General features: G+C 40.5%; 1 protein-coding gene across 2 annotated transcripts in view; it reads left to right on the forward strand.

The window, feature by feature from the left end:
- LOC108938540 (collagen alpha-1(V) chain-like) overlaps nucleotides 1-15,017 on the forward strand; it is a 90,771-nt gene extending 75,754 nt beyond the window's left edge. Inside the window, exons 44-66 of one of the 2 annotated variants that reach the window (XM_018759125.2) lie at nucleotides 302-355; nucleotides 490-543; nucleotides 798-905; nucleotides 1,178-1,231; nucleotides 1,339-1,446; nucleotides 3,813-3,866; nucleotides 4,417-4,524; nucleotides 4,736-4,789; nucleotides 4,951-5,004; nucleotides 5,106-5,159; nucleotides 5,246-5,299; nucleotides 5,403-5,510; nucleotides 5,596-5,649; nucleotides 5,745-5,798; nucleotides 6,119-6,226; nucleotides 6,517-6,570; nucleotides 6,903-6,938; nucleotides 7,064-7,117; nucleotides 7,270-7,534; nucleotides 7,757-7,869; nucleotides 8,885-8,953; nucleotides 11,929-12,162; nucleotides 12,574-15,017. In XM_018759125.2, coding sequence (XP_018614641.2) covers nucleotides 302-355; nucleotides 490-543; nucleotides 798-905; nucleotides 1,178-1,231; nucleotides 1,339-1,446; nucleotides 3,813-3,866; nucleotides 4,417-4,524; nucleotides 4,736-4,789; nucleotides 4,951-5,004; nucleotides 5,106-5,159; nucleotides 5,246-5,299; nucleotides 5,403-5,510; nucleotides 5,596-5,649; nucleotides 5,745-5,798; nucleotides 6,119-6,226; nucleotides 6,517-6,570; nucleotides 6,903-6,938; nucleotides 7,064-7,117; nucleotides 7,270-7,534; nucleotides 7,757-7,869; nucleotides 8,885-8,953; nucleotides 11,929-12,162; nucleotides 12,574-12,720 — 2,052 coding nt within the window. In that variant the 3' untranslated portion in view covers nucleotides 12,721-15,017. Of the gene's footprint in view, nucleotides 1-301; nucleotides 356-489; nucleotides 544-797; nucleotides 906-1,177; nucleotides 1,232-1,338; nucleotides 1,447-3,812; nucleotides 3,867-4,416; nucleotides 4,525-4,735; nucleotides 4,790-4,950; nucleotides 5,005-5,105; nucleotides 5,160-5,245; nucleotides 5,300-5,402; nucleotides 5,511-5,595; nucleotides 5,650-5,744; nucleotides 5,799-6,118; nucleotides 6,227-6,516; nucleotides 6,571-6,902; nucleotides 6,939-7,063; nucleotides 7,118-7,269; nucleotides 7,535-7,756; nucleotides 7,870-8,884; nucleotides 8,954-8,994; nucleotides 9,064-11,928; nucleotides 12,163-12,573 lie in introns of both variants that reach the window. The other variant, XM_029259534.1, reaches the window with a different exon arrangement.
- Nucleotides 15,018-16,935: the final 1,918 nt, after the last annotated feature.

Here is a 16,935-nt window from a genome sequence, read left to right on the forward strand (position 1 = left end):
GTGTGTGTGTGTATATACATATGTGAATGGCATGGATATGATACAGTGTTATGTTCTAGAAATAACAAAAGGGTAAATTGCTGCCAGTCACATACCCCTGCAATAGTAATCTCCTGGCACAGAGGAGCAGGACACACGCAGGACACATTCAAAGTACATACAAGGTACATGTAAAATGAAGTTTGGCCAGTGAAAGCCAGGGTTTCAGTGAGCACATATTGAAGCTGGAGCAAGTGACTCAGGGTGCAATCTATAATTTATGAGTGTTACTGAATTTCTGTTTTCTCCCCTTCTTTACCAGGGTGAGGTTGGTGAGCCAGGACAGAAGGGAAGCAAGGGAGACAAAGGAGAACATGTGAGTCATTTCCTTGTTGCTAATCAATATGATTGCGCCTGATAATTATATACATATTCGAGGAGATGTATTGCAATTAAAGAGCTCATATTCTTAACATAAGACCATAAATTCATGTTGTTTTATTCTTCTAGGGTCCACCTGGTCCTACTGGTCCACAAGGCCCAATTGGACAGCCTGGTCCTCCTGTAAGTGAATTTAATGGAGTCCTGTCTTTTATGTGTCCTTGGACCAACTATGATTAAACCTTATTAATCCCTGATAGAAAAAACAAGTCTGTTAGGGCTAAAAGTGCTCTTCCTCCTCTGTCTTTTACAGAAGGTCTCCTTCACATTTCATTATTGTTGATAAAGTAAAATCCCGGAACATTTTTCACTTGTGACTAAGGTCCTCCTTAAGAAGGTTTTTGACTGCATCTAACCTATGGATGTGATGGTGTCAGGGTGCTGACGGTGAGCCTGGACCCAGAGGACAGCAGGGTCTCTTTGGGCAGAAAGGGGATGAAGGACCTAGAGGATTCCCTGGTCCTCCTGGACCAGTTGGGCTCCAGGTATGAACACACAGCGATTGCTGTTGCTTGTGCTAAAACTGCTGTGTGCACAAGAATATTTTTCTTATGAAAGAATGAATGCCATTAACCAGAGTATAACTGCTATATATCAGCAGATATACTGAATTCTTTAGTCTGTGAAGAGTTGCACAAAGAGTATCAGTACAAGTAGGAATTATCTTTAAACTAAGAGTACAGCTAAAATTAAAGTGGTTCATTTTATTCACATTTCATTAGGGTTTGAGGTATTAATGTTTACATTTCTAATGCAGGGACTTCCAGGCCCACCTGGTGAAAAGGGTGAAACTGGAGATGTTGGTCAAATGGTAATAACTTTATTTTTTAACTGTTTTTATTTCCTAATCGTAAATATTCAGTTATGTTTCTTGAAGGTGTTTTTATCGCTTACTTTATGTTTGCACATTTCTTTCAGGGTCCCCCTGGTCCTCCTGGCCCCAGAGGACCATCAGGACCTCCAGGTGCAGATGGTCCTCAGGGCCCCCCTGGTGGCATTGGGAACCCAGGCGCTGTGGGAGAAAAGGTTTGATTGCCACTATTTCTTTTAACATGCTTTTGATTGGAACCATGTGACTGTATAATCATTTGTTTAATAATGGAAAGCCTATGTACACCTTCTCTTGAAGTGCATACTGGTTCATATGGTGGTACATGACAAATGGCCTATACTCAAGAATCACGTGTCTGCATCCAGATCTCTCATTCTGCTGATGGCATGCACTTTTTTTGTTGTTCTCTGAGACGTACATCATCTTAGAGAAAAGGATTTGGTAAGTGAATAAATGTAAATATAAATGACCAGACATGATTAACGCCCAATATATTGCTAAACAGGTGTACTTAAAATTTCCAGAACATTCTTACAGTTCAATTTTCAGTGTTGCTATGCTTATGCTGTTATGTATTAAAAATTGAAGTACAATGCAATTGTAAGGCACAGGTTATTATTGAAGCATGGTGATGAAAGTTTAGAAATACACTAATGAAATATAAGTGCGGGGGCACGGTGATGCAATGGGTTTCGCCAGGTCTTGCTCTCCGGTGAGTCTGGGGTTCGGTGAGTCCCGCTTGGGGTACCTTGCGATGGACTGGCTTCCCGTCCTGGGTATGTCCCCTCCCCCTTCAGCCTTATTCCAGCTCCCCGTGACCCTGCATGGGACAAGCAGTTTCAGATGATGATGTGTGTAATGAAATTTAAATATCAAAATTATTGATGCCTATATTAATTATTTTCCCCCTTTATTCTTTTTGATTGGAGTCAACTGTAAATAGTGACAACATTTTATTGTACAAGAGCTGCCCAAGATGGTGCTTATTGACTTACACTGGTCTTACTGTGTACCCGTGTCAGCATGCCTTTCTCTGTGAATGTATGATTAGCTCCTGATGGAATTATCTGAAGCCCATGTATTCTCAACAGACCCACCATCCGCAGATCACTTCTGTTTATCACATAAATCATTCCATTTCACTTGATTCAAGCTGATTTAGCAGTTTTTTCCTCAACAGATTGCAAGCAGCTAATGTAAAAAAAAAAAAAGAATGGTGCTGCGAATAGCATTTATTGGCTGTGTAAAAGGCTGAAGTACTGGCAGTGCTACTGGATCTCTTTTTGAATTTGTAACAGGGAAAATTGCTACTGCTGTTTTCAATAACCTGTAATGGCCTGGCATCCTGTCCAGAGTGTGCCCCCCCACCCCTTCGGCCTTGCACCCAGTGTTTCTGGCATAGGCTCCTGCTTACTGTGACCCCGCTCGGGACAAGCGGCTCTAGAAATTGGTTGGTTGATTGATTTTCAATAATGGAGATGGGGTTTGAACCTGCAACCAAAGGCAACACCTAACTACTATACTAACATCTGCCCCATACCTACTGCAAAATATACAACAGTCTTAACTCTTTGCAATGGTATGTTTGCCCATTACATGGCCATTCTGCTTGTCTTACATGCAGTCTTCACAAAGGAATAGTAGACAGTACAACTGAACATTTGTGCAGTTAATCCAGCAACACAACTCCTGATTCCTAGCAATACAACTCCTGTCACCCGGTTATCAAACTGTCGAAATAAACGAGATCTGTTAACTCTATTATTGAAATAATTGTGATAAACAAGGTTCTTTCAAGGAGCAGGACTGAGGACAGTTTCAAGGTACATGCAAAGTGTGTTTTTGCTCATAGTACTTACAGAAACACTCGCTGGTAAGACGTGATGTTTTTGGGCTTGACATGGGGAAAGTCTGGGAAGTGGATTCTCATTGGTAGAAACGGGCTCTTTCTGGTATCATTCTCAGAGTTGTATACAGTTCTGCTGGAAGGGATAGGTTTAAATGAAGGATTAGTGATGAGGACATTGTGTACCGGTGTGTTAGTCTGTCCTGACATTGTCCTGCCATGGCCATCCTCAAACATGCAAAAACCATATAAATATCTTTAATAACATGACTACCCTTACACTAGAGTAATTTGATGTTGCACCTCTAACAAACACAAATGCTTGAAGTATATTTAAACCAGCAATCGAACAATACATGCACTGTTTGTCAAATGAGTTTTAAGCCTGGATTTAAAGGCTTAGCCTGAACAGATTTTTACTAGGTGGCAGACCATTCATGGGTGAGATTGTCTCCCTAGTCAGGATAGTTGCTGCATAAGTAGAGCATATACATGTTTCCTTATCACAGAGATGTGGACACTGCCTTGGCAGCAGTTTTTGCCAATCCTCTCCAGTCCTTCACAAATGATAGGCAGTTCCCATGCAGTTTGAAAAATTGTGAAAAGGACTTCAAGAGCTCTCTAAATGTCCAAAAACTTAAAAATTACAAACACTTTTATGCCATTTGATCCTTTGTATTTATTGCACGTCTCTCCATATCTGTTTACCTTCAGGGAGAATCTGGCGAAACTGGAGAGCCAGGGCTTCCAGGAGATGCAGGTGGCCCGGTATGTCAAACAAGACTCTACTACCCTACAAACACAGCTGGAATGTTCTCCAGCATTATATGAAGACACGTGACAGCATGTGTGAATATTTTTGAGTGTGTGATCTCTAATGACCATGAACTTCCTAATGAACGTTATGCCTGCTTTTATAAGAAAAAATGCAGTTTGAGTTGTCTTATGAACAGGCATAAGAAAAGTTTCTTTCCTCAGGCCATCTACCTCATGAACACCTAAATCTCTCCCCTAGAGAGTAAACCGTGCAATACATAATGCTATTTATATTTATATTTATAACTATTTATCACATATCTCTTACTCACACTCCCTTGCATTTGTATCTAGTGACTATTTTTGTATATTGGGTACTTTATATTTTTAAATATTTTTTATCCCTTGCTCACATACTCTATCTTCTCACCTGTCTTGTCACTGTCATTCTGTCTGTGCTGTGGTAGTTCCTGTCACCAAGACAAATTCCTTGTATGTGCGAACATACTTGGCAATAAAGCTCGTTCTGATTCTGATTCTGATTCTGATTCTGATTCTTCAGGGTCCTAAAGGTGAGCGGGGAGAAAAGGGCGAAGCTGGGCCACCTGGTGCTGCTGGTCCTCCAGGTCCAAAAGGTCCTCCTGGAGATGATGGTCCCAAGGGCAGCCCTGTGAGCACTGTCGTAAAACACTAAATCATGATTTAACTATTTAAAAAAGCTTTGCATATGGCTGGCTTATGGTACTTTATATACACTGTAAGGTAGTTTAAGCCTATGAAAGTAAAGTTTAGAATTAATACTTTTATATTCAGGTTAGGGTCAAAAACCATAAGAATCTGAAAACTAACTATAACAATAAAATGATCCTATCTTTTTTCAGGGTCCAAGTGGTTTCCCTGGTGATCCTGGTCCTCCTGGAGAGCCTGGGCAACCTGTAAGTTGTCATCCAGTTAATCAGATTTCATTGTTTGAATTTCTTTTCAAGTTGGAGCAGCAGCAAAGCAAGATCTTCTGACCACACTATACAGAAAATCAGGAATACTTGCTCAGATAATATATATTCTGTTAAACACCTGTTTTTTATTATACTTTCAGGGTCTGGATGGCCCACCTGGTGACAAGGGAGATGATGGAGAAGCTGGTCAACCTGTTAGTTACCCTATTGTGTCCTAACATAATTACTGGTTATTTTTTGCCAAGTGTATTTAATTGAAGGAAGTTGTTTAATGTTTCAATACACCTTCTTGTAGGGTTCTCCGGGACCTACTGGAGAACCTGGTCCTTCTGGCCCACCTGGGAAGAGAGTAAGTTGCATTTTCTAAAGTATGGGAAATTGGTCTTTCTTTTCGTTTTACTGCTCTCTCTTTTACCTTTGTGTTTCTTTCTTTAGGGCCCTCCAGGGCCTTCTGGACCAGAGGGAAGACAGGGTGAAAAAGGAGCCAAGGTAAAAGAATCTCACCTAGGCATACTACTCATACTACTGTTATTTTAAAAATATTGCTGTTTAAAACATTTCTTTGTGATAACATTTGTTTAATGCTTCACAGGGTGAGCCAGGTCTGGAAGGTCCTCAAGGCAAGACAGGACCAGTGGGCCCTCAAGGAGCTCCTGGCAAGCCTGGTTCTGAAGGCCTCAGGGGAATCCCAGGCCCAGTTGTAAGCAAAATTATTTGCTCCATTAGTAAACTAAGAAAAACTTATTTCTATGTTAAGATATTAAACTTTTATGTTTCCTATTCAGGGTGAACAAGGTCTTCCTGGTTCTCCGGGGCCAAACGGGCCTCCTGGACCCATGGTATGGCCTAAACTTGGTTTTACAAGTTTCACTTGATGAGTTGGCAATCATATTTTACAACTTTTCCAATTCAACCTCTTAATTGTCCTTACTAGGGTCCACCTGGATTACCAGGCCTGAAAGGTGATAGAGGTGTTAAAGGTGAAAAGGTAAAAAGTGTTGAATATTTCCAGAAATTCATGAAAGATGTGAACACGCACAGCAGTTCAGTATTAAATCAAATAAAAATCTTATGCTACTATCATTAAACATTATAGAACAGTGTACAAGCCGAGTCTTATATGAAATTAAAGTTAGCAGTCATTGTTCATTTAAAATCTGTTTCAGTCAAGGATTAGTCTTACTCTCGATGCAACTGACCCAACATCCAGTTTGACAGTATACAAGGAAACTGTTTTGTGGTGAGTACCGAAAGCTATATATGGTAAAGTGTTTAATGATACTGTTTTGTGGACTCTGTTCTCTGCAGGGCCACCCTGGGCTGATAGGGTTGATTGGACCTCCAGGAGAGCAGGGAGAGAAGGGTGACAGAGGTCTTCCAGGTCCTCAAGGGCCTGCAGGTCCCAAAGGCGATAATGTAAGTAAACTGCAATTCCAAAATATTCGTTTGCTTTAGTGCTGTTTTCCATGTCCAGACTTGGTAAACATTAATTAAACTGGCCTTACGCAGTAGTAGTTAAGCCACTTAGGAAGAGTGTACATTTAAACCCTGACCGAGACATTGCAGTTCTACCCATGAGCAAAGAGAATCTTAATAATGAAAGAATATTATTAATTTCTCTCAGATAATTTAAGATGTAGGATATTAATTAATTTATACTATGTGTGAGATTTGCAATGTCTAACTTGACTTTTGCTTCTCACCAGGGTATTCCTGGTCCCTCTGGTCCCATCGGCCCCCCTGGACCCCCAGGACTGCCGGTAAGACAACTTTCAGGATGGATTCGGAGGAGATGTCAGAGGTTTTCCTTACCCACATTAATCTCTGTCTGTGTGCCGCTGACATAAGGCTTCCATGCTGATTTATGTTACTATTAAGAGAACAGCCCCACCTCCTGCAGTCATTTCCTTCCACTGGTCATTATGTGTCCTAAATGTGAATTCTACCTGACAGCAGTCCAGCTGCGCATTTTTCCATTTCACTTAATTGAGAGTGTTACATTTGATGAATGGCTGCTGTTTTCAAGCTAGTACCAGTGTAGGTCAGGGATCTCATCATCATCACCGGGTAAAAATTTCTGCTGTATTCCTAGGGTCCTCAAGGTGTAAAAGGCACAAAGGGCTCATCTGTAAGTACCAGCTAATTCAATAATTCCAGAAAAAAAATTCCAGTGTAATGTATTTCATTGAATGGCTGATAGTCTCATAAGTAGCATATTTGCCCTAAAACCCTTGCTTGTCCCTTGGGTTACAGGGTCAAACTGGTCCAAAGGGTGAGACAGGTGTTCCTGGACCCCCAGGCCCTCCAGTAAGTTGTCACTTTTTGCGCAACTTTTCTTACCCTTTAGTAGCCAATTCTGTGGCTGATTATCCAGTTCAGGTACATTGCTCTGTGCCAGTATGGTGTGTGCTTTACAAACGTCCTTTTCAAACCTCATTGGTGTATCCTATTACCTACAGGGTCCCCCAGGTGATGTCATCCACCCGCTACCAATTCATTCCAGCCCTAAGCGGAGCAGGAGAAACATTGATGCCAGCCAGCTGATGGATGATGCTAATTTGGATGCAAGCTACAAGGACTATGATGATGGCATGGAGGAGATCTTTGGCTCCCTCAATTCCCTCAAGCTTGAGATTGAGCAGATGAAGCACCCATTGGGCACCCAGAACAACCCTGCTCGAACCTGCAAGGACCTTCAACTGTGCCACCCTGACTTCCCTGATGGTGGGAATCTGATTACATGCAGATAAATTGTCTTACCCATTGTCAACATTAAGTATGTTGTCACTGGGAGCCCAAAATATCTATTTTAGTATAGAGAATAATTACCTTTCCATTTGAAAAATGTCATATGTTCAAAGATTTTTGGATGTTTGGACTCTGCTACTAACTTGCTGCATGCGTTAGTGTGTTATATGAAAGTATTATGGGGTTTTATCATTTCAGGTGAATACTGGATTGACCCCAACCAAGGTTGCTCAAGGGACTCCTTTAAGGTGTACTGTAACTTCACTGCTGGAGGCGAGACCTGTATCTACCCGGACAAGAAGTCTGAAGGGGTAAGTTTTCCCACTCTTCACAGAAAGGCCCTTGTACTACAGAAGGGAAAGACTTCCATTAGTGGCTCTTTGCAATGCTTACATCATCCTATTTACTTCCTTTCCAAATCCTTAGATTTGGTAATGTACTGATATGCATATATTTAATGTTAAAATGCACTCTTTATTTTGATTTCACTTACATGGATTATTATCACAGCTCGTCCAACAATGCGTGGAAAAGCACCAGCTGGAGTTTGGATCGATTGTCCATTGCTCGGCCAGACAAACGAGAATTTCTTTTTTTTCTGTTTTTGGAAACACCAATACAAAATGAATAAACACCTGAAAGTATCTATTAAAAGTCTCATTGTTTCCAAAGAGTATGTCAAAGAACACTTATTGTGAATTTATTCTGCTCAGATCCTACGAGTAAAGACTATTACAGAGTGCATGGCTCTGTTAAAATGAGTGGGTCGTGGTATTTTGATTGGCTCTAAAGACAGCTGCATTTAATTATATCTGACTGAATCATAAACGCACTGGGCAAAGAGGGCTGTTCTGCAATGGAGCACACAGCTGCCCCACTGGGCATTTCTTTGGCTATAATTTGTGATTTAAGCCAGGTTTAGCTCTGTATAACATGAACTTTTGGAGCACAGGCATCAGCATATCAAAGATAATCTTTGGATGTTGCTTGTTCTCTTGTGATACTAATAGACCATCACCAAAGCCTTTGATAGCCCTGAATGTTTTGGTCAACAGGATTAAAAAGTGTTTCTGCAAAATGGATATCCATTGTTAAGTAAAATTGTATTGACTGGACTGAAGAAGATGCACATAAGTGTTTAGATCATTCCACTTTTACAGTAATTTGTGTAAAAGTTTTTGCTGATCTTGTCTAGTTTTTTAGTCTTCAGGATTATTCTGATGTCTTCAGAGAAGGTCTTCACCCTTTCCCAGCCTTCCCCCAACGCATCTGTTTTTTCCTTTTTTAACTTGCATTTCTCCCTTTCTGTCCTACCCCACATGATAGGCTAGACTCACTTCATGGGCAAAGGAGATCCCTGGGTCCTGGTTCAGTGAATTCAAACGTGGTAAACTGGTAAGATGAACTGCTTCCTTACCTGCTCTCATATTTTACAGAGTAAAATGGCCCGTTGGCCCAAAGACACCCCAGGCACTTGGTATAGTCATTACAAGCGAGGTTCTCTGGTAAGTTGCATGCTAACTTCTGCATGCTGCTGAAGCTTACTTCTCCCACTGGAGCGCGATCCTAGTTTGACGGAGACGGTGTTGCTTTCGCTTGTGGAAAAATACGGACAAATCACACAAGTCCACTTCCCTATATGACAAAGCTCCTATCTCTTTACTGAGTAGTTATGCATTCAAAACATTCAAAACTGACTGCAGATCAAACTCTTGTTGGTAAAATTTAATATCAAACTATAGAGTCTTTTGTCAAAATACACACACACACACACATTTTCAGAACCGCTCGTCCCATACGGGGTCACGGGGAACCGGAGCCTACCCGGCAACACAGGGCGTAAGGCCGGAGGGGGAAGGGGACACACCCAGGACGGGACGCCAGTCCATCACAAGGCACCCCAAGCGGGACTCGAACCCCAGACCCACCGGAGAGGAGGACTGCGGTCCAACCCACTGCGCCACCGCACCCCCTTTGTCAAAATATATCAAATTAAATGAAAATAAGCAAGTCTGGCACAGTTTATCTAATACAGCCCTAAACACTATAATATCTGACACTTTGAAACAGTGCCTGCAATCTAATATATGCATATGTGAAGCCAAAATGATGGTGAAAATATTGTGCTGTTCACATTTTGTACTCATATTTCATAATGGGAAGTGTGACCTGGGTGTGAAGTACGTACCTTTTCTCTTGCTAGTACTAATGTGACTGAGGGACTGAATACATCATCACAGAGAATGAACACATTGGAAACAAGAACAACTAGCCTGATAACAAGAAATGTTTGCATTCACTGGTCATTCTTGGCAAGACTTCACTAGATGTGGACTAAAGCGATTCCATGTTGAAGACTTGTATGTTTGGGTGCAGCAGATTTAGCATGCATGGTGTCACAGTGAGGTAATACTGTATAGCACTGATGTATTATTTGCACTCAGTCACAGCTCAAGGACTGCAGGGTCCTCAGCCACACTTGACTTGCAGCTGTACCTGCAATGGAGAGGTAATGTTGTCAAGGGTCATTTCATGCTGAATCCACTTTGGGCTGGTGTAGGCAGAGCTGGGAAAGCTTGCACACAGAGCTTGGAGATCCAACCCATGTGCTAATGTCACTGGGGTAGATCTTGCGCTTATTCTGGAGAACCTTTTAGCACTTTAGCACATTGGACAGGCATTAGATTACTGCCCAAGAGGCTCACAGTCAGAATCTTTCTGGGCACATGTCCTTTGGATACTTGTTTGAGTCATCGCATTACCTGAGTTTAGTTGCTCACAATTCACTGTGACTCAAACAAAATGACCACATGTGAACAAGAACTGAGATTGAGAACTCTCAGCTATACCATTCCCTACTCTCTGAAAATGTAACACTCAGCTGAATTTATGTACAAATACACGTGTATTGCTTTCATTTTATTTATAGGCAAATTGTCTTACATAACAATTTGTATAGGCAAATTGTGTTATATAACACGTTCACTTTGAATAATTTTAGTTATTTCTCCTATTTTGTTAGTTTTCACAGAATTGCAGACAACCGTGCAATAATGCTCTTATCAGTGATGTAGCATTGTACGGTATGTCTGGTCCTTGGTCAGTCCAGTGTGGTTCAGTCTGGGTTTTCGCCTTTTACTCTCTTTATGAGAATCATCTGCACTGCATGCGCTTTATAATGAGTCAGTCCTGTTTGTCTGAAAGAAGATTCCTCGTGGAAGAGATGGGATTGGTAAGGAGCATCAAATTGTACCTGGTTCTTGGGTAAGAAGGGGCAGCGTTTCAGACGCTCTCCTGGGAGATAATGGCCTGCCCCACGTTGGGAACACCTGATTGTCACAAATAGCACATCTTGTCTAATAGTCCAGTCTCATTTAATTTAGAATCTGGTCACTCATTCTATTAGTGATACATCCAGGGAGCAAGGCACTCTATGGGGAGCTCTAATAGTAACTCTGGGACCACAGCTTTTACTGGCATTGTGCTCTGTCACTACACTATAATGCAATGTGATTTAAATCATATGCAGATTTTTTTTTTTCTCACATATTGTAGTTAAGTTTCCAGACTAAAAATGAGAAACTTTGGCTGAATAGGGGAGTTCATCTTATTCTTAAAGAGCCTATATCTGTATCTGGAGTGTAATTTACTCCATTCAGCACAAAACCCCTCTGTTCTACTCTCTGATATAATAATAGATACTGCATGCATTTTTTGCCATTCATCAAAGCATCTTAGTGTACACCTTTCATGGTTTGATTATTTCGTATCTGCAGCAAAAACAATAACAGGTTCTGAGAATGACATTTGACAGAAGTTTGACATACAATGACCTAAGTTTTCCTGCCAACCCGATGTATCTCAGATCTGTGATCTAAGGAATGGGGTTCAGTTTGATTTTCACTCAGACTTGGATCAGAATACGAATAATGACCATGCCAAACTATTAAACGAAAATGCTCCTTTGATACTTAAGCCTTTGGACTTGCAGTGAAAAATGGGACAAACGCAGTATCTTCTGCGTCTATCTCAAGATCGCCTAAAATGTTTTAATATACAGAGGAATGAGAAAAGTAGCATATTTTTTTTGACATTGATCACCTTGTACGATTCAGAAGAACAGTTCTTACTGGATAGATTTTTTTTTGATGTACAGCACAGTAGTCTAATGTCCTCCAGCTCAGCTTAGACATCAATAACCCTTGAACACCCTGACTGAAAAAAAACAAACAATGAAAGAGTGCCTCAGTTGAAGTCACTTTCAAAGTCAAATCCTCTGATCGCTACCGACTTTTCCACAGTTAATGTTACATTTAACGACAAGGTACGTGTCTTGCCTAGCCCATTACCTCTTGTGTGTTGTTGAGCAGCTCTCCTACGTGGACTCCGAGGGTAGCCCAATTGGTGTGGTGCAGATGACCTTCCTGCGACTGCTCAGTGCATCAGCCCGCCAGAACTTGACCTACAACTGCTACCAGTCGGTGGCCTGGTATGACTCAGAGCTGGACAGCTATGACAAAGCCATCCGCTTCCTGGGCTCCAATGATGAGGAGATGTCCCACGACAACAACCCTTACATCCGTGCCGTGGTGGATGGCTGTGCGGTGAGTTGCCATTCAGAATGGTACAGAGCTCTTTGCCTTCTGAGTCTGAAGGGAAGTACCTTTTGCCAAAAACTGGAAATAGGTGGTCCCATTTCCAAAGGAATGTTACCTTGGCAGAAGTATTTTTACTCTGAACCAGCAGAATAGTGATACTCGTGCCATTATGGGCAAGACTCTGCCCTTCTTCAGGTCTGTGATTTCCTTCAGGTAAGTTACGTGAGGGATGAATTAAGCCATGAAAATGTCTCAAATTTTATTTTGGTGGGATTGCAGGATATTTGCATATAGCTGAGTAAGAACTAAGAAGGACAGCCAACATCGACTCACGGTGTCCTCAGTAGAGCACAGAACACTGCAGTGTTTACCACAGTAAGGCACTGTAAGACTATAACCTTTGTTTCTCTTCTCTAGTCAAAGAAAGGCTATGAAAAAACTGTTCTGGAGCTCAACACACCAAAGGTGGAACAAGTGCCTTTCGTTGACATTATGTTTAGTGACTTTGGCGAAACCTCGCAGAAGTTTGGCTTCGACGTGGGACCTGTCTGCTTCCTGGGATGAAAGATGTCACTCATTTACTAACGAACAAAACATTACAAAAAAAAAGAAAAAAAAGGTAGTCACCATATGTTGTACCATTCTGCCTCCAAAAAACAAAATAACAACTCAAAGCAAGGAAAAAAGAATTGAGTAGAAAGATCAACCTTGGAACCTCAGTGTATCTTCTCTGTTACATCCAGGCTTTAAAAATGGACAAGTAAAACATTCGCTACTGCTCTGCACCTTCATGTATACCCCACTTCCCATCCTTGCCCACCTCCCCACACCAGTTTTCATTTCCCCAAAAGCCAACTTCAATGTAGCTTACATAATATTGTCAAAATGGCCCGTAGAAGTCCTTTTTGGAACATTACACACGAGAAGGTGGGAGAAACAATGGCCTTGTCCTAAAATGGCTATTGTCTTATTTTTCCCCTTTCCTCTTTTTAAGTCTTGAAGCTTCCTTTTGTGCATATTGTTTACCCATTCCTCAGAATGGTGCTTATATATAAATATATATATATATATTTTTTGTGTGAGTATGTCAGTGTGTGTGCGCATTTGTAAGTAAGTTTTGTATATTTTTTCTTGTAATGTTTAATAATTATGGCTTCAAAACATGCATGTGACCTTTATATGGTAATGATGGAGATGATTTTCATCAAAAGACCACGATGGAGACAGCTGAGCAATTGGTTGTTAGGAAAACTGGGGACAGCTGTATTGCTGCAGGTGTGAAGCACATCTTTTTGTAATTTAAAAATTAAATTATAATAAAGGATAAAAAATGCACATAGTGCCATCATCTGAGCATTGATTTACAAACAAAATGTTTACTACAACTTCTTCCTTTGTGCCTGTGGCCCTCTGTAAAATGCCTGATGCAAACTTGCTGCGGTATTGCTGCATATTTTTAGGGTAAAGACAATCCCCTTTTCAGACCTTTAATATATGCAATAAGGCATGATACGTGGGAGAAATTTAGCATTATTACAGAACACAATAATGTAGGTGCTACTTTGCTACCATCTGTGGTGCTACGTATTTTACACATTTTTTGAAATGTAAAGTACAACACTGATGATGTCCAATTCCTAATGTCCCAATGATTCATTTAGCTCCTGACATCTTGAGTAAAAAAAAAAAAAAAAAAAAAAAACATTTGTAGCAAGGTTGCTTTGCTGTGCATGTCCTCACTATGTTCATATGTAGGATCAGTATTTTAAGCCTGTATGATCAAAAGTAATAACATTTGTCAGAACTGCAGTATTAGGGTTGTGATAATAACAGATTGTAATTGATCAATGAATGTGCTGAGTATTTAATTTATATAAATGCTTTTGGGAATTGCAATGCTTTTTGAAATGGGCTCATGATGTGCTTTTGATTGGATTTTGGTGGGCAGGATGTGTACAATAATGTACCTTTTCATGATGAGCCTCGGTACAAGTCCTTCTAACGTAGCTGTCTCACTCTCTGTCGCCGGTGTCAGTCAGCTTCTTTACAGTTCCAAAGCGTTTCGATGGAAAACAGCTTAGCTTTAGTGAACTTAACAGAAATCCCTCACATCGCCTTTCCGTTTTCTGCCTTTGTTTACTTTCTGTTTGAGATACTTGAAGGCAACAAGAACACGTGTGAGATGTGCATTTTTAAAAAGGCTGGTTTACATCTCTTGCTGTTTGGAAATTTCCTTTCTGCGGTTTAGTTCTTTTTTATATTCGGTGAAAGGTGTAAACAACCTTGTTTTTACACCGCTGACATGACTGGAATCACGAGTCATGTAGACCATTCATGGAGCCAGGGAAAATCAAAAGCCTGTTGTGGAGCTTTTCCAGATGCCATTATTTACAATTGATGCATTACTCAGCCTTGCCAGAGTTGCCTTTTAAATGTCCATACCAAACATTTCTCTCTGCGCTGTCTCTGCACCTTCCACTGAGTTTCACCTCACTTTCACTCTCCTGCATCTGAAATAATTGTTTGCATTTTATTATTGAGATTTGACTTGAACCATTTCTGTTAAAAAGATGCATACATCTATAGAATATGGATTTTTGGTGCAATGGGCCTGATTTAATTATTGTTGTAGACAAACCTTTTTTTTGTATTTTTTGTAAACCATCCGAAATGCTTTTCAATCTGTCTTGCCTATAAAGGTATTTGTATGTTTGTTTTTAAATATTGTGAAACCTGTGTAAGAAATGATAGATTTTGTTGTTCTTCTGTCAATAAATTCAAGTTTACTGTGCCTTTCTACTCCACTGAGGTGTGCAACTTGTATGCCTTTTGAAGCATTAAAACCTATCTGTATGCATGAATCCATAAGATTTTCTGTTGTTGTTGAAATGTAGAATGCTTATACCATGGTTATTTATTGTTGCCTAGTTGATGCTTTTATGCAAAGCACTTAAGGGTATTTTGACTCTGTTATACAGCTGGGTATTTTATTGGAGCAATTCAGGCTTGCTATAACTGCTTAGTGGGGCTTGAACCTGCAACCTTCAGATCTCCTTAGCTGATAGCCGGAAGGATTTATAACATAACTAATCAGAAATATGAGTGTCCTCTTGCAGTGCTCTTTTAAATTTACACGAGAAAACCTGGAAAACTGCATTCCTATTCAACTGTTACCTGAAACCCATGGCATAACGACTACACCAGATCCACTCTGTGAACATTTACCCTGAAAATGCTTAATAGTGTGGGTAAAATACAAATATTTAACTACAACAAAAACTAAATGTTTAGAAGTCAATATATTGACTTGAGAGCAGATTAAGCATTTCTCGCTTCATATTACATGTTGTACTCATCGGTGAGGTGTTTTAAAATCATGATCTCAACCAGTCCTGTATGCAGCATTTCTCCGCTTTTGCTTCAGTCCCATGCTCATGATGTTCCACTGACTTATACTGCCCCCTAGAGCTACTGTATGTTACTGTATATTGTATATGGTCTTTTATATGGATTCACTCCTCATTTCCATACTAATGCGGCAAAAACAAAAAAAACTGATAAGCATTTTGAAAAGAGATAAATTAACCAAGGACAACATGTTTTATACTGACCTGGCTTCAAATATTAACAGAAGTATTCATCGCAGGGGGGTGCAGCAGCGCAGCAGGTTTGGCCGGGGCCTGCTATGTGGTGGGTCTGGGGTTCGAGTCCTGTTTGGCATTCTTTGTGGTGGACTGGCATCCTGTCCTGGGTGTGTCCCCTCCCCCTTCAGCCTTGCACCCTGTGTTGCTGGGTTAGGCTCTGGTTCACCGGGACAAGTGGCTATGTACATTGTTTGTGTGTGTGTGTGTGTGTGTGTGTGTGTGTGTGTGTGTGTGTGTGTGTGTGTGTGCGCATCACATGCAAACAGTTCTGCCAGGGATACAGTTAAGTGCATGAATGCAGTGAACTGTATGCATGCTATCATTACCTAAATAAGGATATGAAAAGAGCAAACCATGTGTATTACAGGGACCTCCCCAAAACCAACCAGATCCAGTAAAGAGGAATATAATTTGTTCTTTCTGTTGAACACATTGTATTTATTATACGATGGATGTTTTCTTTTGTATAAGACCAGCTAATGCTACCAACTGGGATGCCACATTTAAAGAAATAAATTCAGATTAGAGTTGAGCACTGTATCTCATACAGGGAAATGTTCAAAGCATCAATCATTATTAGGTTTTCTCATTATTATTTTAAGTCCTTGCCCTTTAACTTGTTCCTCCCTTTTAATTTTTTCAATAATGCATTTTCCATAATTTTGTTTTTCTCTCATCGAATGTATTCTTTCTCTTTTACTTCATCAATGACAGTCAGATCTGGTCTACCTAAGTGTTGAGTCGAAGATGAGGCTAGTGTTGCAACACTTTAACACAGGCTTCTCGCTGCAGTCACATGGTTGATGGATGCCAGGTTTGCTTATGTCATCACCCCAATGGCCACTGCTCTTCACCCGGCTGGTGACAGATGGAGCTGTGTTGTCTTCTTGGTCATTATCATCACTCCAGAGAAGCACCTGCTACTCCACACTATGTGTGCTGTTCTTTCTGTACAGGCACTTCCGTGCATTAGAATTCCTCTAAAAAAGGGTCCATTTCTGGTTTTACAATGTGGACACTTTCACTTGAGATTAACTAAAATTATTATTTCTAAAATCTTATTGCAATAAATGTTGCTGTAGAAGTCATACCATAATGTCTTTTGTGCTCAAGCCATGTTATAAGGAAATGCTAA

The sequence above is a fragment of the Scleropages formosus genome, chromosome 17 (assembly GCF_900964775.1).
Source record: "Scleropages formosus chromosome 17, fSclFor1.1, whole genome shotgun sequence".
NCBI classification, from domain to species: domain Eukaryota; kingdom Metazoa; phylum Chordata; class Actinopteri; order Osteoglossiformes; family Osteoglossidae; genus Scleropages; species Scleropages formosus.